At 46.8% G+C, this 24,687-nt stretch overlaps 1 protein-coding gene and 1 pseudogene across 5 annotated transcripts; both read left to right on the top strand.

Annotated features, from left to right (window-relative positions):
* The first annotated feature begins 8,418 nt into the window (after positions 1-8,418).
* Positions 8,419-16,020, top strand: LOC126545531 (uncharacterized; annotated as a pseudogene).
* A 3,356-nt stretch (positions 16,021-19,376) lies between these two features.
* Positions 19,377-24,031, top strand: fbl (pantothenate kinase 3 fbl). 5 transcript variants are annotated; one of them, XM_050193424.3, is made up of 4 exons: positions 19,377-19,476; positions 20,346-20,461; positions 20,534-21,543; positions 21,601-24,031. In XM_050193424.3, the coding sequence occupies exons 2-4, from the start codon at positions 20,404-20,406 to the stop codon at positions 21,652-21,654; spliced, it is 1,122 nt and encodes a 373-aa protein (XP_050049381.1). In that variant the 5' UTR covers positions 19,377-19,476; positions 20,346-20,403; the 3' UTR covers positions 21,655-24,031. The 5 variants fall into 5 exon arrangements, with proteins under 5 accessions (XP_050049381.1, XP_050049382.1, XP_054917468.1 ...); XM_050193425.3 differs by lacking the exon at positions 19,377-19,476 and adding an exon at positions 19,496-19,647; XM_055061493.2 differs by lacking the exon at positions 19,377-19,476 and adding an exon at positions 19,654-19,745.
* Positions 24,032-24,687: the final 656 nt, after the last annotated feature.

Raw genomic sequence — 24,687 nt, 5'->3', positions numbered from 1 at the left:
ACTAAAGTATTGCTATGTATCCATGGAAGAATAAGATAACATGTTGATTTTGCTTCTCGAAAGCAATGGTAAAACGTGAACTTTTTTGTAGTAATGTGCAACATTCTAGCAATGTAACAACATGGAAAACTGGACATGACAATAACAGCAAGTATAGTCAAACAGTATGAAACAATTAATGAGGCTGCGCATTTTCTTTGGTGAGTATAATGATGGTATGGCAGGTACAACCAATCAACCAAATTATTACTTCAACCCCAATATTCTCAAACGATTCTTGGCTCTAAGTTATTCCTCCACTTCATCGAGTTAAGCACAGTGCCACCCCTCAATTGATGAGGATACAGTTCTCAAGAATTGCCATGAGCATGGATGGCCGTGAGTGACCATGACTGTAGTGACCATTTTTGTCATGGGGTGGCGAGGCTATCTACTTATTTGCGTCGTATTCTATGGTGGAGTGTTCAGTAGAGGAACGGTTCTAGTATATGAGGGTTAGATTTGCAGTTAAGCTCAGGCAACCAAATATTATATAGTTAAGTCTCCAAGTAAATTAAGGTACTGCATGGGCCACATATTCAGCAAGTACCCTCAGGTAGTCATAGGTAATTTTAACAAGGCAGAAACCCAAAATATGGGGACCATACCGCCCCCGTACTGCGAAATAGCCCCAAGCATTGAATATATTCACAACCTCAAATGATGGCACTACTGAAATAATTAAGCTCCTTTTCTTTTATTCTTCTTCGCAGTGCTCTTCTAAAACTATGTTTTCCTATATTAGAAATTACCATGGCTACGAGTTTTATACACCGCACAGAAGAACAATTAATCGAGGACCAACTAGCGTCTGGAAAAAAGTGAGACTCTGGCTTTTTGTGCCTGACTCATCGAATTTCTTAGGCTTTTATAACATCGACACACAGTCGTACATAACTTATTACTGTAATATGGGACATTCGCTTAAGTTTTTACACCTCAGAAAAGGGAGCAAGATGCTAGTACTTTCAAACCGTAAAGGACGCATTTGTCTAGGACATGGCTGAGTCTTGCTTTTCGCAACTCCAGCAATTCATGCGACACCTAGCGGCAGTAGGGAGAAACGCCATACTGAGGTCCAATCGCCTTGTGTGCCGTAGAGGCTGCTGTCACAGACGGAAGAATGGAGCTGCTAGCAAAGAAAAAGCGAACGGCCAGGCAGTTCATAGAGTTGAGGCAGTGACCGTGGATCACATGGGAGAGCTGATAAGCAGCGCAACCCTAAGGAGCTGCACGGTGTTGGAATCTCAGCGCTGACACCCGTTGTTGCAAATGGGTCGCAAGCCCCAAGGGTAGCGTTGGCCTGGCGGCCTGGGGCACAACTGGAAGCATCCGAAGGTCCTGGCAAAGCATGAGTCGACTGCTAACAGAACAACTTGTTTATGCTAGCATCGCAAAAGAGCGGCCGGTCAGGTCGACCAAAGTGGAGAGATGGGAGAGCACGTTACTCAACAGAAGAAATCGGAGCCTCCCTCGGCGTCCGGGAGCAGCTGCTTTTATACTCTCGGAGTCGAGGGGGAGAAGGAACGCCTCGTCAGAGGCGCACGTGATGCGGGGCACGGACAGGCTGAGAGACACGTTGAGACGTGTAGTGACGCATCCGCCGGGCCGGCGCCGGTCAGACCTCCTCGCTTCACACTTGGGGGGGCTCCTCTCCCCGACTGCCGCGCTTTGACAAGCGTGGGCACCAACATGCACACACACACACACGCACACACGAATACACGTGGCATTGAAACATGCCTGGACGCGCTTGGCAGGAGGCGTTACGGCAGCGTTGAACGGGCCAAAATGTCCGCCGCTTTGAATGAAGCCCCGGCGTCCGTTGCATCCGCGCCGGCTATACCGCGCGTCGTAGGCGAAACGTAACAGACCGCCCCGCCGGGAGAAGGAGATCCCGATGGTCAGGGGACTGCATCCGCTGTCCGGAGGGATGTCGCTCGATGATGCTCATAACCGAAGTCGGTCGTCCCTCGGCGTTTCTTGAGCGCAGCGCACAGAGAAGGCCTCGTTCTCACGTTCAGGTTCACACAGGACACTGCAAAGTGACTTCGGGAGAGTTGCCATTTTTCTCTCGTTCCCAGCAAGCGTTAGAACTACGCCGAAACTCAACCGCTCAGTCAGCAAGCACGACACAACCCTCACTAAGCCCTGCCAGGCTCTTTGCCCTTTTGTACTACTGTCTAGTTCCTTACAGTAGTCTAGCAGCACTCAGAACGCGTCCACAAATTGGAAAATGGCACTAGAAAGCACATCATCACTTTGAAACACTACACAAAAGCAATATGTTAAAAATCCTGCCTCAGGAAGAAAAACATCCGTAACAAACAACTTTGAGACTGATTCCTACGTTAGGGGCTTCGACTTAAGCCATCGGCGTTACCGTTGAGACTCCCCTTTTTGTAACGCACCTCAAAGGAATATTGTTGCAAAGCGAGGCTCCAGCGCAGGAGGCGGCCATTTTTGGGAGAGATGGTCTGCAGCCATTGGAGAGGGCAGTGATCCGTCTCAATGATAAACCTCGAGCCGGCTAGGTAGCATGACAATTTCTGAACGGCCCACACGAGACACGCACACTCTTTCTCGGTGGCGCTGTACGCCTGCTCACGACTGGTCAGCTTACGACTAGCATACAGGACGGGGTGTTCCACTTCTCCATTTTCCCGTTGGCACAGTACAACGCCCATGCCTCGCTCACTAGCATCGCACTGAACAACGAACCCTTTTGTGTAGTCTCGCGATCGTAGCACAGGCTGGCTTGTTAGGGCGCTCTTTAGGGCGCTAAAAGCTCTTTCCTTTGTCTCGTCCCATACGACTGTTTGGGGCTCTGTTTTTCTTAGAGCATCCGTCAGGGGAGCCGCGATATCAGAGTACCTGGGGATGTACCTCTGATAGTAGCCGGCGACACCTAAGAACGACCGAATATCGGTCTTCGTGCGCGGTTGCGGGAAGTCTCGCACAGCGGCCACCTTTATTTCAGAGGGGCGGCGACGACCCCGACCAATCACGTGACCGAGGTAGACAACCTCGGCCTGTGCTAACTGGCAGTTGGGAGCCTTGACTGTCAAGCCCGCTTCGCGCAGGCGGGTTAGCACAGCCCGCAAGTGTGCCATATGCTCAGACCAGGATGCGGAAAATATCGCTACGTCGTCTAAATACGGTAAAGCGAATTCTTGCTGTCCCCGCAACACTTTATCCACGAGGCTTGAAAAGCAGTATGGCGCGTTCTTCAAACCAAAACTCAAAACTTTAGGACGGAACGTTCCCATTGGTGAAATGAACGCCGCATACCTACTAGCCTCTTCTGTAAGTGGAACCTGCCAATAACCCCTGACAAGATCTAGGGTGGAAATAAACTGAGCGCTACTAACTTTCTCAATGCGCTCCTCGATGTTAGGGATCGGATAAATTTGATCCTTAGTGATGGAATTAAGCCTGCGGTAGTCGACGCAAGGACGAGGTTCCTTGCCCGGTACCTCAACTAAAATCAAAGGGGAGGTATAATCACTCTCACCCGCCTCAATAACACCGAGCTGTAGCATTTTCTTTACCTCAGCCTCCAAATATCGCTCTGGCGGGGTGACACCCGGTACGCCTTGGATCGTACTGGCTCTGGGGAGGTAAGTTCTATGTCATGAGTAAGGACAGAAGTCCTACCAGGCCTCTCAGAGAACAGACCTTGAAACTCTTGTAAGAGACGGTCCTTAGTTTTCTTAACTCCTAGGTGTCCGGACCACGAACCCCCATGCGACAAGCGCAACAGATCCTGACGGTAGCACTGAGGCACGATCAGCTGATCGAACTCCACTCCCCTGCGGTCTAGATACTTCCGGTACAGGACCCCACCTCTTTCCACAAAACGAGCATTTTTCTTGGCGATACCTTCCTTGACATTGTAGCGGATGTTTTCTAGGCTGCCATCCTTTTTTTTTGCTCGGCTATCAAAGCCGACCGGCTGACTTTTAGCAACCTATTCAGTCCATCTGACGTAGGCGCGATGAGCAAATCTGCAGATAGCTCTTCTAACTTTCCCGTGTCGGGCATTTCCTCACCAGTATCTGGTGCCTTCAACGCTACAGGCTAAATTTTATTCAGTTCGGACGTGCTCTGAATATCAGCTTGCTGCGCCTCTGACCCTTTCTCATTGTTCGACAACGTCGGCCCCGCAACTACCGCCTTTGCAGCGAGCTCCCGAACCTTCGATCTGGTTAAGGCCTGAACGCTAGCCTCGCCAAACAAAAGCCCCTTCTCGCGCAGGAGGTGATCGGACCTGTTCGAAAATAGGTACGGGTACTGGGGGGGGGGGGGGGGGGGGGGGCAGCATAGATGACACTGCGGCCTCCGTCTCAAGTGCTCCGAAAGGTCCTTCAATAAGCACTTTTGCTACGGGCAGACACACGCTATGAGCTTCTACGGCTTGCTTGATCCATGCGCACTCGCCCGTGAACATATCGGGTTCTACGTAAGAGGGGTGAACTACATCCATCGTAGCTGCTGAATCGCGAAGCACTCGGCACTCTTTCCCGTTCACGAGGAGGTCTCGCATGTAAGGCTCGAGAAGCTTCATGTTCTCGTCAGTGCTGCATAATGACAAAAACACGACTTTTGTTTTTGTTTCCGGACACTGCGCCGAAAAGTGACCCGGCTTCTGGCACGTATAACAAACGCGCGCTTGCCTCGTCTCGAACCGCTTTCTGCGTTCGGCTTCGGTTGCCGCCGTCTCCTTACGTTCGGTCGGACTGCTTTCACTCGCATCCGCACTACGTGTGTCGCCCCTTGCTCTCATGGGTGTGAACTTCGGCCTCTCAAACTTGGAGCCAAATTCACCCTTTTGACCGTCCTTAGCTCCGCGAGCCCGACGCGTCACAAACTCCTCGGCTAGCTCGGCGGCTTTAGCCACTGTACTAACGTCTGGCCTATCCAAGACCCAGTACCGCACGTTCTCAGGTAACCGACTATAAAACTGTTCCAGCCCGAAACACTGCAGAACTTTCTCGTGGTCACCAAACGCTTTCTCTTCTTTGAGCCACTTCTGCATGTTTGACATAAGCCTGTAGGCAAACTCTGTATATGACAAACTTTTGCCTTTCTCATTTTCCCGAAACTTCCGACGGAACGCCTCCGCTGACAGCCTGTACTTTTTTAGCAGACTCGATTTCACTTTGTCGAAATCCTCTGCCTCCTCTCTCTTCAAGCGAGCTACTACGTCGGCCGCCTCGCCGGGTAACAAAGTGAGCAAGCGCTGTGGCCACGTTTCCCGAGAGAACCCCTGCTTCTCGCACGTTCGCTCAAAGTTAACCAGGAACAAACCAATGTCCTCTCCAAGCTTAAACGGCCGCATCAGGTCAGTCATTTTGAACGATACTCGTTCTCCTGCACCGTGTGCCTCACTTCCATTACGAGCGCGTTCCATCTCTACCTCGAGACGCTTCATTTCCAAAGCGTGTTGACGGTCGCGCTCTTCTTTTTCTTTCTCTTTTTGTTCTTTAAGTTCCTGTCTTTTTGCCGTCTCCCTCTCCTCAATGGTCTCAAGGCATTCCGACAGCTCGTCATCCTCAGCTTCTAACTCAAGAATAGCCCTTAGCAGTTCTGGTTTTCTGAGTTTGTCTGAGACATCCAGACCCAACTCTCTTGCAAGCTCCAGCAATTTCGGTTTGCGCAACGACTTCCAATCCATGGCTGCTCTGAATGCTGCTTTCTCTACTGCCTACTATTGTCTTGCCGCAAACTAACCCGGCAGCAACGACAACCACAATCACCAGCTCTGTTTCTGACACTAACAAAAGCCTGGCAAAACTCAGAAGAAGAAAGTCCCGCACTCACCAAACCTCGCAGCCAAGAATTCAGCGCAGTCGTTCCGCTGCAGGCAACCAGTCATCACACAGGGCTCGTTGCACTGCTCCCGGATGGTCGTTGTGCTGCTCAGCATACAGTCAACCGCATATCTTCGCTGCTGGCCTCCGTTGTCGCTATCCCACCGCTGGCAGACAGTTGTTGGAATCTCAGCGCTGACACCCGTTATTGCAAATGGGTCGCAAGCCCCAAGGGTAGCGTTGGCCTGGCGGCCTGGGGCAGAACTGGAAGCATCCGAAGGTCCTGGCAAAGCATGAGTCGACTGCTAACAGAACAACTTGTTTATTCTAGCATCGCAAAAGAGCGGCCGGTCAGGTCGACCGAAGTGGAGAGATGGGAGAGCACGTTACTCAACAGAAGAAATCGGAGCCTCCCTCGGCGTCCGGGAGCAGCTGCTTTTATACTCTCGGAGTCGAGGGGGAGAAGGAACGCCTCGTCAGAGGCGCACGTGATGCGGGGCACGGACAGGCTGAGAGACACGTTGAGACGAGTGTAGTGACGCATCCGCCAGGCCGGCGCCGGTCAGACCTCCTCGCTTCACACTTGGGGAGCTCCTCTCCCCGGCTGCCGCGCTTTGACAAGCGTGGGCGCCAACATGCACACACGAATACACGTGGCATTGAAACATGCCTGGGCGCGCTTGGCAGGAGGCGTTACGGCAGCGTTGAACGGGCCAAAATGTCCGCCGCTTTGAATGAAGCCCCGGCGTCCGTTGCATCCGCGCCGGCTATACCGCGCGTCGTAGGCGAAACGTAACAACGGTAACGGAGGGGGAAGAAGCAGCTGTGGCTCTAGCAGCGGCGGAGGGTTACCGTAGAAACAGATCCTTGATAATACTCACAGACTCCAAAGAAGCATGCAGAAATTACACGGCAGGTAGAATCAACAAAGGTGCGCTGCGAATCCTCCTCGAGGCAGGGCTTCCGTACGAAAAGATACTGCATACGATTTACTGGATGCCGGGTCACACCGGAATAGAGGGTAACCAGAGGGCCGACAGTCTAGCTCGCTAGCTCACATACCGAGTGGGACAATCAATGGACCTGGATACCACTATGACGGTGGAACCAACGTACGCGGAAATACTAAACCATCACAGAGGCAAAAGGATAATATATCCACCACCCCACCCATCTTTAACACAACACGAAGCAGTCGGCTGGCGAAGGCTGCAGACAGGAACATTCTCCAATCTACACATCCTACATAAAATGTTTCCCAGTCAATACAGGGACACATGCCCATGGTGTGGGGCCATCCCAACACTATATAACATCACATGGGAGTGCAGAAATAACTTCTCTTTCCACAAAGAAAAAAAACCCAGTGCGGAACAGTGGGAGGGCCTGCTCACCAGCGGCGTGTTCACAGTCCAAAAAAGATTGGTTCAACACGCTCTCAAAGTGGCCAGGCTCAGCGGTGCTCTGGAATAGGGGCGCCGACCACTCAAGACGACGGAGACTTCAGTAAAACATGAAGACCTCTGTTAGCCATTGAAAGCCGTAAATAGAGCAATAATGTTTTTCCTTCCCTCCTTCCTTCTGCCGTTATACATGTCGCTGTGGCACCTTATGTAAACACGTTTCACATTGCGAGGACTGGCGATTGGGCTGTGCATTATTTGCTGCATATGTTAGCCGCAATGCGAAATACGAGCACAGCTTCGAGACCTGTCACACCGGTTTCTCCGAGGAACGTCTCCTCTGCACTCGTTGACCACATTGGCTGTAATTAGAACTCATGTTCGACGTTTCACAGCGGTTTCTGCGGGGAACGTCTCCTCTGCACTCGTTGACTACACCCGGCTGTAACTCGGGAGGCTTTTGATGCCCAACACGTCTCGCGCAACTTATACGGGCGCCGGAGATTCAAATGTTTACGAATGATGTACTAGCAAGTTCGGGAAGTGTTCAGTGTAAACGTGCCACGTATGTGGCATGCTAAAGCGCAATAAATATCATGTGTGGCGCGGATGAACTTGCAGCACAGGCGCACTGCACACGGGCACTTCCCAGCGCGACTGATTACGAATTTGCCACTTGCACTTGAGAATCTCCGACGCGCTCAAGAGTGCCCATATGACACTGGTATTTCGCACCGACCGCGAGCCTATCACGTTCATTGCAGAAGTTTGCCACTTACGCGACAGCTACATGTCAATTTTACACGCGTTTGCTAGTTGCGAGAAAAATTAACGGCGTCCGCCGTCTACTGACGTGTCCCATATATATGTGCAGTATTAGTACCTAAACTAGCATTATCTGTATTATTAAATCATCCCCAAATAAGTGGCAAAAATACTACGGTCATATGGTGGTGTTTGCACCTGTGTACTTTGTGTTATGAGCAGCTTTCAACTACATTTTGCAGATGCTACATTCGGTGTACAACGTTGCATAGCCCTGCACACTCAAACCTGTGCTTCATTTCCTTGCAAATGCTTTTTTATAAATATTGTGGCCTTGTTTCCGAGGTAAAAAGAAAAAAATTTTGGGTGCAGCCAATATTGAGACACAATAAAGCATAAACAATTCATTTATTTTTTCAGATGTAGCATGTCAAAGACGGCGGCTGAAAAAAATGCAGTACCAACTGAAAACCTGCCAAGGACGTCATGTTATGATGAGAATAAGGATGCTCGTATGAAAGAGCTTTCACTGGCAAGACTTCGTTGACGTGCATATCGGTCAGCCAGAGTAAGTTAATTTGACCGCATAGTGCAGCACTTATATGCTAATGGTACATACACCATGGCTACAAGCATGCAATAAATAATGTCAACACCTTTTAATGCATTACAGAATGAATCAAGCAAAGAAACTGCTGCCTCCCCATTAGAAGCAAAGGCGTTGCCCCATGCACCTGTCAGCACGACCACCATGGTAAATTGGCTGCCCACAACTTGTGCACACATTGTTTCACCACTAATTCCTTGGAATTAAACTTTGTCTGACATTGCAGGACGATCTCCCATCCCCTGACAGCAACAGCATGGACCAAATAAGTGACAAACGAAATATGGTAATTTCTTTTTGTATATGTATGTGTTGTGGTAGCTGTGTTTACCTAGACGGCGGCATGCTTTCTGGACTTACTTCGTCAAAGCATTGTATTACGTGGTGTGTGATGGGTGCACATTAACTGCAACTTGTGCACACATTGTTTAACCACTGGTTCCTTGGACTGAACTCTATCTGACATTGCAGGACGATCTCCCATCCCCTAACAGCATGGACCAAAGCCTTGCAAACACCATAAGTGACAAGGACATTGCAAATATGGCAATTTATTTTTCTATATATATGTGATGTGGTAGCTGTCTTTACCTAGCCGGCAGCATGCTTTCTGGATTTACTTCGTGAAAGCATTGTGTGTGATGGGTGCAAATTAACTGATGCAAAAACTCTGGGTTTCCTACTTCCAGCATTGAATTTAACACATTGACGTGCATTATTGGAATGACAAAAAAGAAGCTGCATCTCGTGTCAGTTATGTCAGACATTATACATAACTCTTGCTTTTGTTTTGTGACAGGAATGCGCTTGCCAACCTGGCCCCCGGACATTAATGGCAGAGTACTCAAGAGAAGAAAAAGACGTGACAAATTTCCTACTAGAAATGGCTTCAGGAACAAGGCTTACAGAAAGCAAGGCTGTCCAAGTGACATCGGGTTCTTTTCCACAGAAGTTTGTGGACACGATAAATAGTAGCAACGTAAATACGTTCACAGGCCTGCCATCATTCGATGTTCTGAATGCTCTTGTGACGTGCCACACAAAAATTCATCCACTTTCAGGACGGCACCAGTTATGCGTAAAAACAATTGCATTGACATTGGTGAAATTGAAGCATAATATTTCCACTGCATTCTTGAGTCACCTTTTTAACTGTTCTCTAACTAAATGTAGCAACATAATTGCAGAGACTGCTCAGTTGATGTCTGAAATTTTAAAAGTAACTGTGGCTGTGCCACCAAAAGAAGATGGTGTTGAACATTTGCCCGTCTGTTTTAAACACTTCAGTAACGTGCGTGTCATTGTAGATTGCACCATAATTCCTATTGGCCAGCCCAACCGTTTGCGATGTGCATTACAGACCTACCCCTTCTATAAGAAATGTTTCACGGTTAAATATATGGTGGTGGTTACACGAAGAGGTCTTCGTGCCCACATAAGCCAAGGATATGGAGGCCGCACCTCAGACAAGGCCCTGTTTGAGCAAAGCTGCCTCATCAAGCAACTAGACCCGATATCAGATGCCATAATGGCGGACCGTGGCTTTTTTATTGATGACAATTGTGCGGACAACTTAATTTAGTTAATCAGGCCTCCATTCAGAAAACAAAAGCAGATGTCAAAAGGTGATTCAATTAGGACACAAAAGATAGCATCAGCAAGAGTTCATGTAGAGTGTGCTATACAGCGAATGAAAATATTCTAAGTGTTGTCAACAAGAATCCCATGGAGCATGGTAGGATTACTTGACGACATTGTTATAATAGCTGCAGGCATCGCAAACCTTTTATCACCGATTTTAGCAACACATCGATTTTTGCGAGTCCTGCATCAATACATTTCCCAAACGTATTATTTGCATCGAAGAGTGCTTCGTGCTTTCCATGCAAGGAAGTTTTAAAAAGTTTAAAGGAGTGGAAGCGCCATGTTCCTTACCAGCAGAGGTGAAGCCAGCGCTTGCCCTTATTTTACATTTGAAATAGACCTTTGTTGGGTTGTCCTCTTACAGATCAAGTGGTTTGGCTCTGGTAATGTAATTGCATGGCTAATTACAAACTAAAAGCATGTTGTTCCTGTCAGAAGTATTATCTTCCTCTGAGTCTTGATTACGTTATTTCTGAAACGATTTGCCAAGAATTTCAGGCTTCATCTTAAAACCAGTAACACTAAGATACACGTCAGCCAGTCTCTGTATGGCAAAATAAGTCACGTTAATGGGGTTGAGACATCAAATTTGTGGCTTGCGCGTTCTTTGTTTCAAACGCTTCTTATTGCTCCAGGAAGCATGGTACACACTCGAATATCTTATATTCTCAGTAAATAATTTAATATCGCATTATTTATGTGAACGATTTTCAGTTTCGGTTCGTGGGGTAGAGTTGGACCGTGATGTTAATGTCTAGGAAGCTTGGTCACGTGGGCCCACCAAGCGGTGACGCACACACTGCTGCATCATCTGGTCTCGCACACACATTCTGTACCAATGCAGGCAAACAAAACCACGCCGACACTTGTCTTGGCTAGCTGCGGCAGCTCCAATTATGACTCTACGATTGACGCGGCTCATTGCCCTCTAGACTCAACCTCTCTAGGCTTGCCCGGTGCTGTGGGTCACGACTCATTGCACGTCACTCTAATGTGGTATGTCGTCACTAAAACTTTCGTTGTGCTTCCAACACAGTGACATTGGTGTCAATCACGGTAGCGATGGGTTTCGATCACGAGAACGAGCATTTAGGCACTCTTTGGAAGCAAATTAAAATATATTTTAAACTTTTTCTGTGTCCAATACTTCATGTTGAGTATCTTTGCATACAGAGGAAGCCTACAGTATGCTTTTTATAGCCTCAAAATTTGGTGCCTCAACCTCTTTAAACTAGTGTGAAGTGTGAGGAAAGCACTTCTTTTCCTTCATTGCAAACTAATCTTTTATGGTGCCCCTCCTAAATTGGTGGTGTTGGTTCACTTTTGGCAAATCAATTCCCCTCCAACAATTTTTTTATATTCCTTGTTTCCATTGTGTACTTCCTTACTATAGCCTGTTCTAATGTTTTGTTTGCTTTTTTTTTTTTTACATTTCCACAATCTTATGTATTGTTGCAGCCCATTTGAACTTGACATGTGTTGCTATGTTGCCTGAGTTTACTTTTTTTCTGTGTTAGGAAAACTTAATTGTGCATGGCCTCGTAAGGGCCCCTCACCTGGCCCTATTGCAAATTTTGGTTATACACTGGTATTTGTAAGGTGCCGTCTAGAAAGCCTTTTTTTTCCGAAGATTTTCAAATTAATTCACCTGATGTCACTTGGACAACCTTGTTTTCTGTAAGCCGAGTACCTGAAGCCATTTCTAAGAGGAAATTTGCCACATCTTGGGAAATGGAAGAACCTGTCCTGTAACCATGCTGCCAGAAGGTAAGCGTTACTACCAGCAGACATTTTGTTTCTGCCTCGACTAGGGTGCGCAAGTGTTCTTTCCCTGGATTCTCCAATACCAAAGCGAAGAGACCATGTCACACGAACATGTCGTACCCCGCATCTTTTTAAAAATTCTTCACAATTCCGGTGGCATGTTTGCATATTCGGCATTAGGTGATTCACCTGAAGTCATGCGCCATGGCTGGCGACATTGCAAGTAGCCTGTCTTGCATAGAGGCATTTGTGCGTGTGACCTTGGCTCCGTCAAAGCGTGGCAGCCTTGAGAGTAAGGGCATGCGGTCTTCTGTTTGGAAATCCAGCATTTTTTATGCCACTCAGCCGTTTCATACTTTTCAGACAGGATGGTTACCATGTGATCTACATGCTGCACTTGTTTGCATTGGCCAAACCTGCAGACTTCAACTTCAACACACTTTTTGTAAATTAGCAATGCACATTCTTTTGCAACTTGTATTCTTCATTGAAGTGCTGATTTACGCTACGCATTCTGATGCAAGTTTTCGTCTTATGGTATTCCGAGATATTTGCAGTTCACTTATGATCTGTATGCATAGAGTTGAGGTTATTCTTCAATGGCTGTTTGTTGTCCCTTGCCTTACTTGTATTTTTTCACAAAATAAACCACACGCATTCAATTTTTTTGTTCACTGTACTCATTGTCAAGGTGTTTGCCTCATACATTTTACTCGAGCCCATTTTCGTTGCACTTTTTAGCACATGAGGGTTTATCTTGCCAAACAGAACATGAGAAGTAACATGGAACAGTGTCAAACCTGCATACAATAAATATTTGGAAAGTCTGGCCACCAGAGCTGAGTACCCTAAAAGGATGGTTTCATTCAGATGACTCCAGCTGGTATATGTACCATAATTTATGCTTCTTCCCAATTTGTTGAATGCAATGCAAATGGCTGTCCTGGGAAGCATAACTAAACCACCAGTAATACAAGATGGGGAGACATTTGTGCAGACCTAACATCAGTAACATCAATAAATGGTAAGTAAGTGACATATAAAAATTTAACATGCACTTAAAGCACTTAACAAGCACTTAAAGGGGCACTGAAACGCTTTTCCGACTGATCATCGCGACCTCACTACTAAAGGACATCGCCTGCTGCAAAAAATTTCTGAATCCTTGAAGTGTAAGCGGAATTAGTAGTTATCGCACCGATGCATTGCTTTCTCCTTTCGTCTCATCTAGTGTGCTGGAAGCTACACAGGGCATGGTAAGGGAGCAAGGCCCCGCTCAAATTTCTTTCTTTCTTTCTTTTTTTTGTCACATTGCTACTTGTGGTTCAGGCACGTGTTCTAAACGCGAGATCGACGCCTGGAGCTACATCACTTATAGAGGCCAATCAATACACACGGCTGTCTGATCGCCCTGCGGACAGGGCTTGTGGCGGTCGTGGTATCTATATTATACAGCAAGCCAGTTTTAGGGCCCCTTTAAGAAGGGCACAAAGACAACAAAGTTGGTTTCATGAGTTCTGCCTGAGTTGCCACTGATATCACGCAGTTGCTTGTGCACAACTTTTGAAACAATAACCTATGAGCCATAGGAAACGAACAGTCATGTCGGGAAAAAAAAAAGAAAAAAAAAGCAGGATATGTATTGTGATAGGTGACCTCAAGCGCCACAGCACAAGGTGAAGCTAAGTTGCAGTTTGGCACATAATAGGATCTCTTCTGCTTACAACGGTGCATGCACATGAACATTTCACTTTGCAATATGAACAGCATTGAAACGCAATGTAGAGATGAAACATTAAAGGGACTGATAACTACACCAAATGTGCCAGGAGAAACAGCTGAGATGTGCTTGCACTTTTGCGACAATCCAGCAGTGCACGAGCACTTTGCCTCCACGATCGATGGGTCCCGGAATGCGTCGGTGATTCTCACCACAAGCTCGTGCGGGTCCGCTGTCACGCCGGAGGTTTGCAGACACGCGCGACCACTTCTACCTCACTACTCACTGTACCACTAGTACCGACTAAAATGAGGTGCTCGGCGTCCACTACCCGTTCTCCCTGCACAAAACAGCGCGAATTAACATCGCACTGCAAGAAACTTAATATTTTCACCAAGGACAGCGCACGCGGGGACCTCCGTATAGCCGCCATGCTGCACAGTGCAAGGTAGACTTGCTAGACCGGATGGATGGATGGATGGTATGAGCGTCCTTTTTGGAACGGGGCGGTGGGTTGCGCCACCAAGCTCTTGCTACTATGCTGCCTAATATCCTACCTATAGCACTCTTAGGCAAAGTTACACCCTTTGGCTTGCCCCTTCTGCCACACAACAGTAATCGTTATCTGCCTTGATGCGTTTCCTTTCTTTAACGCTGCAAGCCCGGTACTTTCCAGTAACGAACGGCACGCCCGTTATCAGCATAGAACAGTTTAGACCCTTTGGATTGCCCCTTCTGATAGCGCGCGTGCCGTTCGTTACTGGAAAGTTCCGGGCTCGCAGCGTTAAAGAAAGGAAACGCATCAAGGCAGATAACGATTATCGTTGTGTGGCAGAAGGGGCAAGCCAAAGGGTGTAACTTTGCCTAAGAGTGTAGGTTAACCAATGAAAAAAAAAAAAACGCTATGAACTACCACGTCCAAATTATCTGATCCCCTATTGCGAACTGTGCTTTTGTACGTCTCCGTCTTTTGTCGTTTCCCTACTTTTCTTCCACCAATCCTCCAATCGCCTCTTACTAATGTCTATTGCGGACCTGTTTGCTTTACCACTGCTCTCGCTGAACCCAAGGGCTTCAAGGAGGCCAGTGGTGCCTAAATCGACCGCTGGGTAGACGTCTTCACATTCTAATAAAATATGCTCCGTCGTTTCCCTAGCTCCTAGCTTTACCGCAGCAAGCACATGCTTCTTCTTCCTTAGCTTCGCAGCGCCCCCTAATGTTGATTTGAGTTGCGATTAGGAGCAGCTAGCATGCACAAAATCAACATTATCGCGAACAGAGCCTTAATAATCCAGAAATTGAGGTAAATGCAGAACATGATCAGAGATACCCCTGGGACATTCAAGCAAGTTTCAGCATTCAAGTGCTTGCCCGATGACGAAAGCACTCCTTAGTTAAATGCTGTCGCTAGTACTCAACCATTCGTTGCATAAAACATTCTTGTATTGTATTATAAAATGAAATAAAATGCTACTTGCCAATTCTGTTTCATTTTTAGGAAAAAGAACTAATTGAAATTGCTCTTGACGACGACGCAGGCGGTCGAAAGGTTTCGTTTTCGCTCGACTCTGCGCCATATGTCTGCGCTGCCCACGCTTTCGCGTTTCAGCAGTTTAGTTATCGCGTAGTAAAGTTGTTCTTTATTCTATGGCGTAGTGCTGCGCTTGGTCGTCGGTACACCTGTAGGGTTTGCCTAGCCGAGTTCACGGCCGTCTGCGCACGTGCAATTCCTGAACTACGACGAGGCCAGAACCACTGAGGAATCGTTCTATAGCGAGTTACCCATCGCGATAAATAAAAAAATTTAGGCATGTAGGGCCCTCTGGGCTGTTCTTGTCGGCGATAAGCGTACCCGCGCCGCCTATGGAATTATCTGACTGAGCTATGTCAAATGCTCGGTTGCCATAGGTGGAAGTTGCCACAGTCATTGGAAGGAAAACTGGGGAGAAGCCCTCCCCCGTCCGCGCGCTATGAGAAAAATGTGGAAGAAATGACGTAGTAGGTTCTTCTCTCTCTTTTTTTTTTTTGCTGTTTTTTTTTATTTCTTTTGTTGTAGCGGCCATGCTTTCGGGCCATAATGGCGGCTTTGTTATGGTTCTGTGCGCTCACACGTGTTGCTCCGTAGGCTTCGTACCGTGGCAAAGGCGCCGTGTAGGCAGGTTTGCGTTAGTCGCCGTGTTTTGTTGGGCTGTGTTATCTGGACCATGCCCTCCCGGATGTTGATGTGCCCAGGTGGGACAGGAGGAACTAAAGCTCGTGAAATGAACGCGCACGCAACACAGTGTACCGCGCCACGGCAATGGCAACGGACGAAGGAATATCCGCGGAAAATTTTGCCCTCTTCGGCGTAATCATGCTGATGTGCCATCGCAGGCCGAAACCGACGCGTTTCAGAATCTGTACATATGAACGCCTTGTAGGTCAGTGATTCCAGCTTTTGACAGCGCATGGTGCATTTGCGGCATGTAGAACGTACGTTATGCAAGAATGCATAGTACTGGTTTTAGAACATTCGTGTTCAGTAACAACTTGCTTTTGTGCTTATTAAAACACATGTTGCTTAACTGTTGCATGTTTCTCGCAGTACTCGCGACGGCACGAAGTTTTTTAAGCAGAACGCGTTCGAGCTTCATGCGCACCTGCACAGGTGTACGCACGTGCCGCAATACACGTGCAGATGGAGCGTTACGCACAATATGTGCATTTTGCTGCCCTCGGCACCGTGCGCCGGCCAGTCGACGCTTCATCCGTGAAGATTGGAAAGAAGCGGCTGCTTTGAATGAATCCCCCTACCGCAGGCGTATCTTATCTGTGCGCGTACGTGAGAAGCGCAGGGAAGTGAAGGTTAGCCCGCGGATGCGCCTGCAAGAGTGAGCAAGGCTCCACAGAATTGTACGCCTGCGAACACATCAAACTGCTGTTCCATGGTCGCACGTAGGCCGGTTCTACGCGCGTACTGTTCTACACCGTGCGCCAGCTATCGCAAAACTTTGGTTCCGTGAAGCTTCACTTACCGTGGCAAGAAGGCATCTCAGGCCGCAGTCAATGAATCTAAACGCGGAGTCAGAAATGACATATCCTCGCCGGCGCGCTGACGCAGTGATGCGCGGCCACCCGAAGTTTCTTCAATAAAGCACGACGATTCCTCAAGCCACAGCGAGAATACGTGTTTGTGCTCATAAACTCCACATAGATCCCAAATGGGTCGGTGTGCCGTACGTGTCTCCAGTGCGTTCTTGTAGTGCAGTGAAAATGCATACATTCTTTTTCGTGTCGACGTCTAGCTCGCAAGTCCGTCTGAGAGCCCCAGCTAGGAAGCCCAAGCAGAGCAAAGCAAGTAGAAGGGAGCGATAAAGGTGATCGTTTTAAAAACACACAAGAACGGGGAAGCGGCCGGTACCTGCGGTTGACGAGACCAGTTGACTGGGCTGATAAAACATGTTTATTTTCATAAAAGCCGGTAAAAGCGGCCGATTCGACCTCACGGCCCAATTTGCGAAGTTCATTATGATCGTCTTTCAACATGCCTTCGGCAACGGTAATGCAATGAGACATCGCGATTACATCCTTCTGTTTTGTATTACTGCGGAGCGCGCGCGTCCGAGCAGCCCGGTTGCGCGCAGCGCGACGTAGTTTCGCGAGAAATGTAAACAAGAGAGGAGAACTGGCCTATAGAACTTCCGGCTTCATTTTAGCGTCACAAAAAGTGACGTCAGGGCTCCTCAGTTCTCCTTCATGGTCATAGCTGAGCCATAGAGTTTATGTGAGCTGAGCGCGGCACATACATCTGGAGGGGTATTCTGTAAGTCCACCAAGTGGACTGCCTATTTCGGCCGCTGCTGATTGGCTATGGCCGCTCGTATCCTCTCTCATACAGTCCAATCGGCAGTGGACGAAATGGGCAGTACACTAGGTCATGGAGTTTCCTACAAATTTGGTAGGAAACTCTATGCACTAGGTGGACTCTTACAGAATACCCCCCGGGTGACCTAAGTTCGCTTGAAAAAAAAAAGAAAGAAACAGCTATCAGCACAGATGTCGATCGAAAAGGGCCCCTCGGGTCCATTTCTTGTTCACACACACAGATCATAGAGTTTCTCACTACATTACCTAGAGGGAAATCTGGCGCTGCTGCGCTGTGGTATGCATAGGAATGCCGGTATATTGTGGATTCGGATTGGCATCGTTCTCGTAGAGACAGGACACCTTGAAGACGCGCTTGGTAAGTACGAAAGGTTAAGTACCGTTCCGTCTGTCACAATCATTCATTTTCTACTAGAACAGCACGTGAAAAGCTGTGTTAGCTTTATTATTACGCGAAAACATGTTTTGTTTAACTATGAGAACTAGTTATTGCGTGTACGATTATATGTTACGTAAAAAGTATCAGCGGGCCGCTAAAGTTGGAGAACAGACGACAAAGTTCGCGCTCGCTTTGAAACAGTTGGTCGTCTGTTCTTGTTTTTGTTCGCTTCGTCATGCATTGTAGGTGAGTAAAGATGTAATATGCGTGAATGGAAACATTTTATGAAGATTTTACTTTGAGAACGCGTTATTTGCATAGCCATATCCACGTTTTAGACGAAGCCTCTTACAACACCAGCCAACACGAGCCTCGCAGACACATATACCGTCATTCCCATGACGGCACTACAGTGTACTAGAATAAGTTCTAGTTCACTATAACGGCATGGTGCCCCCTTAAGAAACTCCCATAGACGGTGGCGCCAGATTACCCTCTAGGTGTTATAGTGAGAAACTCTATGACACAGATTATATATATATATATATATATATATATATATATATGCTTGTAAACCCTGATTATAGTGCTTACAATATTATACTGGCCAGTATATTTTAGGTCGGTCCACCGGCCGAAACTGTAATTGAAATTAAATACTTGTTCTGTTTACCTTGTAGCACCGCTCAAGTTCTTTACGTTTGAAAGGTAGCCTGAAAAATTACGCTTTACCTACTATATACATATATATATATAATTTACTTTGTTTATGTAGTTGTAGCAGCATGAGTGCGCATGCACACTGAGGAAGAAACGGCAACGGATAACTAGCGCCACGACGCTCGTAGGTTACATTTATTTATTTATTAATACTGTCAACCCTCATAGAGGGTCATAACAGAGAGGGCAATACAATTACATACATCAAATATGGACAATGTCAATTTGCCTAAAGTTGCTTAACACCAGACGCGGGTGAGGATTGACATACGCAGTTTGTGCATGCCAGCTGCCCCTCCTCCAATTAATCCCGAAAACTGTACATGTGTTGTATCCTTGTTCAAAAGAATGAAGCTTTATCGCGGCAAAGGTCCGGTGTATTCATTGGTCAGATTCTAGGACGGAGATATTTAAATGAATGATTTTTTTCTAAGTTATAATACTGCTTCGAGCAGCAATACTTGCATCTAAACTGTTAAAAGAGATTGAGAACTGATTGACATTTGCGCCTTATTTTACTGGAGTTAACAACTTGGAAGAGAATTTCACGAGGCAACACTGTAAAAAAAAACTGCACGGGCTACATTAAATTTTAATAAAATCAGTGTTTGATTGGCAGCATAATAGTTTAGCATGCAAAATAAATATAATAAAAATGTATTGGTAACTCATATTTAGTATCTTAATATATTATATTTTATTTAGGTAGTAGTGTGTGCGGGGTGTCTTGAAGATGGTGGCCTAACTTTTGTCGTCTGGTAAGAAGTATAAGTTATACACTTCCTTATCCCCGGCTTTATAGCGAAGCTTAACTGGACTTCGTGTGAGCTTCAGTAGAGTTCGCTTTATGTTGCTTTAACTCTTTGACGCATCACATGCTCTTGTAGCAGTTTTTTGGACTCTCTTGTAAGCGTGTGTACTGAAAATAGGTGAGAGTGCATATGTAACGTTTCAGAGGAATCTGCCACTAAATGTTTTTCCTGTCCTGATCGAGAACCGAAACTGGAGCTACTTTCTCTGATTTCAAGTATAGCTTGTCTTTACACAAGTCATACGGCGTAGCGTGTTTGTGTTGCGGTTGCCCCTAGACGTAACCTCTTGGCGAGCGCAATCTTGTGGGAAATGGTGGCCTCTTTATACAAGGAGGTTACCTCGTGAGGAAGTATTGGGGCTCGTGGCCATGGGACGCCTGCACTGGCACGAGGAAAAGCCTTGAAAATACTAGTTACGTCACTCTATCCAGCCTTGAGCGCAGTCCCACGTGGCTTACGTATAATCTTCCATCTGCTACGTTTTATTTACTTACTTTTTTTTTACAGCTTGAACGGGAAACTTTTTCCCATCCGAGAACTCGCGAAAGATCGCGCGATTACCAGTTTGCGTCGGGCTGCCTGAGGAAGGCGTGTGGATCTTGCGTCTTTTTTTCCGGGACGTCATGAGTTTGTCGTAAGCTTCACTTTCGCTGTCCGCATTTCGGCAGGCTTGCATGTTCTTGACATGTCTATTTGACAAGCGACGACCACTGGGCGCGTAAGAGGGCAGATTCGTTTTTATGCCGTATCACAAACTTTTGGTACACTTCTTGATGGAATGATGTATCACTGAAGATTCGTGTCGTGTCTTCCAGAGACTGGCCAGCAGCCACTCCGAGGACAGGCCTGGATTCGGATGGCAGGAGAGCGGCCATGGCAAGCGTAAACGGGGACACGACGGCTACCGCCCGGGTGCCCTCACCGCAGCCGCGTGAGTCACACATTCCATAGCATCTTGTGGTTGGCATATGTGCAATGACTGACGCATTTGCTTCTTACACAGCAATGCCCTGGTTTGGCATGGACATTGGAGGAACATTAGTAAAGCTGGTGTATTTCGAGCCTGCGGTTGAGGATGGACCAGCAACAACTGAGGCACTGGAACGCATAAAGCACTACTTGAAGAAGAATGCCGCCTATGGTCAGTCAGGCAAGCGAGATGTTCATTTACAGATGGATGGTGTTGAGGTTGGTGGCATTGAAGGCACACTGCACTTCATTCGTTTCCCTACGAGTGAGATGCCCCGTTTCTTGGAGCTTGCCAAAGCCAAGGGGATCGCCAGTTTAGCCTCTACTGTGTGTGCCACAGGTGGTGGAGCTCACAAGTTTGAAAATGACTTCCGCACTCAGGTAGGCCTTGGCCTGCACAAGTTCGATGAGATGGACTCTCTGATTCGTGGTATCCACTATATGGAAGCCCACAACAGTCGAGAGTGCTATTACTACAGCAGCCCCATGGAGCGATGTGTCAAAATGCCGTATGACTTCAGCAATCCATACCCTTACCTTGTGGTAAACATTGGCTCAGGGGTGAGCATCCTAGCAGTACGATCACCCACCGAGTATCATCGTGTAACTGGCACTAGTCTCGGTGGTGGCACTTTTCTTGGCCTCTGCTGTCTGCTGACTGGTTGTGAAACTTTTGAGGAGGCTATTGAACTTGCCCAGAAAGGGGACAGCACCCATGTTGACAAGCTTGTGCGTGATATCTATGGTGGAGACTATCCGAAGTTTGACCTACGTGCTGACACTGTGGCTAGCAGTTTTGGAAACATGAACTGCAGGGCTCGGCGAGAAGCTGCTTCACGGGAGGACCTTGCCCGGGCAACACTGGTTACTATCACCAACAACATCGGCTCCATTGCTCGCATGTGTGCCATCAACGAGGGCATCTCACGTGTTGTCTTTGTGGGCAACTTCCTGCGGGTGAACCCCATCTCAATGCGCATGTTGGCATACGCCATGCAGTTCTGGTCCAAAGGCACGCTTAAAGCTCTCTTCCTGGAGCATGAGGTAAGACAGGGCTCCTGCATTGCGGGGCCATAAACATTGACCAATCTTGCATTGCAGGGCTATTTTGGTGCTGTTGGCTGCCTGCTGGAGCTGATGAAGGCTTGCAGCTAGCCACACATTCCATGCTGCCATGGCGCAGCACGTCCCTGTGATATAGGCAGCCCTTTGTCAAAAGCTGGCCTGGTTTGACAGCTGCCAGATAGAATCCACCGTGCTCCGGACACTAAGCTGTCACCGAGAAGCTTGAAATGCTGGTCGAGAGAACCTGTTTCCATGTGATCTTCACCAGCTCGTTGCACAGCACCCATGGGCCAGCCACCTTGTGATGGCATTGGTGCTATGCAGGCCTCGGAAATGAAAAGATGGTTTTTATCTGTGCTTCAGGTTATCACTGCATGAGCTCCTTCAGGGAACAGTGCTTTTCGAGTCTCTGAATCGGACAAGAGTTTTTGTATGTGTTGGGATGTTATCGTGCAAATCCCAAATAGTATTCCAAAAGGTGTTCTCTCTCCACTTAACATTTGGGTGTGTGTTTTAAAGACGGCTTTAGGAATGGACGTGTTGTCAATTTCATACTTTTATAGTGTCATCCTTTCTTTTTTTTCACAAATTTTATGTATCAAGACAAATTGTTCATTGCGGGATTAGGCAGAACTTATTGTGGCTATTTTCTGTTATGCTTACACTTTCTGCCTTTATTCCCACAGGAGAGTGCAAACAAGTTGATCTTATTGAAAAAGAAAAAAATAGAGAGAACCATTTTCAATGACCCCACAAGTGCCATGCTATTACGGCAATTGTGAATGTTCGATCAAAGGATAAGACTATTAAGTGTATGTTCTAAATAAAAAAAAAAAAAAAAAACAGAACTGTGTCATGTGTGAAAAACATCGAAATATGCTCAGTTTTAATAGGGAGTAATGTTTCAAAGCTATCTATTCTTGCCACTTGCTCATAAAGGCCGAGGTAAAAGCACCTCAAGCCTTGCATTATTTTTGTGTAATTGTGCTCTGTCCAACTTTACTCACCAAGTAACTAGCACTGCAAAGCATTTACCACGCAATTAATTTACAGTGGCATAAATTGGGGAGGAAATTTTAATAGCACCAGTTGGTCCCTGCATGCCTGTTTACAGTCTTACATGCATTACTCAACGTCTTGCTGAGGCTGCTGATAAGGCTGTACACACAGTGAAACCCTCGCAAGTAAATCTACCACACTACAAACCACATGCTCGGGACATACATAGATAGCTGCAGCATGGGCATTCCTTTCACTAGCTCAAAATCTATGGTGACGAGTACGTGCACATTCTGTATGTTTGCAAAGTGATGTCCTCGTAACTTTCATGCACATGGCTGCTTTTCATCGTGGCTCTCGCGCAGCTGTGTGTTGTGGAAGAGGCACTTCTGCCTCAAGTAAGATCAACTGCATGAGCTGCACAGTTTATAGATGCTTTGAACAACTTGACAAGCATTTTCACTGTGTTCATGAATGCGTGGGGCAATGCGACTTTGAAGGCGTACTGACAGAAAATTTTGCCTTGTTTTTATTGCTCCATTTGGTAGCCATCGATCCAGTAACTGCGTTGTGAAGCGTCGATTCCCCCCATAATAATTATGTTGCTTTTTAACACAACCAGTTCAAGACATGTGCCAAGAGCAGTGCGACTTCAGAGGTGAAAAAAGTAGACTCGTCACATAGCCTAAACCTGTTGTGGCAGTCTTGCGGTATCAGACAACACTGACACGTACATATACACTATGACCATGCTGCTGAACGCAGAGTCCATTCAACACTCCACCGAATGAGAAAAGAGCATTTCCCCCTGTGTTTCCAAGGGAAGCACACAATTGGACAGGTCATTTTGGTAACTTTCAGCAACATGGTTGTTGTGTGTCCTCAACCACTGCACAGGACTTGTTTGAGATACATGAATGCTGCCAATGCTTTCTTTTCATCCTTGAGGATGCCTTTGAATGCAATTCCTTTACTGATGTCTTGCGAGGGCTGTGGCACAATGTGGCTTATGAAATATACAGCCCTTTTGACTTGGGCATATGCATCATTGATTGATACATTTTTTTTATTCCATGAAAGGCCACCTCTTCGACCTCCCTCCTTTAAGTGCACACATTTCGGCTGTAGATGTTGCACAATTTGGAAGTCCTGCTACATGAATGGTGCTATGACCATGACAACTTGCCACTAATCTATACTATCAGAGTCATGAGTGCTTTCTCCTATAAACCATTATTGCAGAACATATTGCACTCAAATAAGCATGCAAGAGTGCTTTGCACTTTTATTTATATCTAAGGTACAAGCGGAGAGACTGTTTGCATTGTGGCATTTTACATTCCTTGACCAGGAAGCTGCAGTCACTACACTGTGTCTTGAAACCCAGCAGGAATGCTGCAGAGTGGTTATATTTTTTTGTAAGTTTTTCTCCTAGAATCTTGGTGCATTAAAGGAATTGTACATTTTATTTTATAGACAGCTTTGAAGCCACCAAACGGTATTGGGGTGTCTTTTTCCTAATAGCTTCTTTCTTTTTTTACATGTGATGGTATTAAACAAAGACACTAAACAAACATTGAATCAATCTAGACTGTTGGGTAGCTATGACTGGTCTTTTAGACTTCAGATGGTGCTATAAAGGTTGTGCAGGGCAGCAGTCAAGCTTTAGTGCAAGACTAACATGGCCCCAACATGCACTGAAATATATAGATTATGAGTGGCAGATCCCACTTATCCTCAAACTACAGCTTGAAGAAAGTATCCCATGCTGTGCCAGTGACCTCGGGAAGGAGAGGGGATGGGGTCATGCATAGCTGAATTCTACTTCCCGCTTTTAATTACCACAAAGAGAAGGCACCATGCTCCCAAAATCTAATCTGACAGAGCATATGAAGAGAGTATCAGTGATCTATTCTGTAATGCATTTTCTTTCACATTGAAATGCGACATAGATAGAGAGAAGGGAGGAAGGAAAGGCATGGAGGTTAACCAGACTTTGTCCAGTTTGCTACCCTACGCGTGGGGAGGGGGGAGTTAAAGAAAGAAAGAGAGAGAAGGCACAAGTCTTGATTGCACTTTCACATGCACTAAGCCAGGTGCAGCATATCTAAAGTCAGGCACTCA

The sequence above is a fragment of the Dermacentor andersoni genome, chromosome 1, assembly GCF_023375885.2.
Source record: "Dermacentor andersoni chromosome 1, qqDerAnde1_hic_scaffold, whole genome shotgun sequence".
NCBI lineage: Eukaryota > Metazoa > Arthropoda > Arachnida > Ixodida > Ixodidae > Dermacentor > Dermacentor andersoni.
Note: the sequence above shows the minus strand (reverse complement) of the source record. Positions and strands in the feature narration are given on the sequence as shown.

Excerpts from the sequence above, each read along its gene's own strand:
- fbl (XM_050193422.3), top strand. The coding sequence starts at position 20,205 with ATGTTCTTGACATGTCTATTTGACAAGCGACGACCACTGGGCGC. Across the intron at positions 20,462-20,533 it reads GGTGCCCTCACCGCAGCCGC|CAATGCCCTGGTTTGGCATG; the intron begins GTGAGTCACACA and ends CTTCTTACACAG. Across the intron at positions 21,544-21,600 it reads CTCTCTTCCTGGAGCATGAG|GGCTATTTTGGTGCTGTTGG; the intron begins GTAAGACAGGGC and ends CTTGCATTGCAG.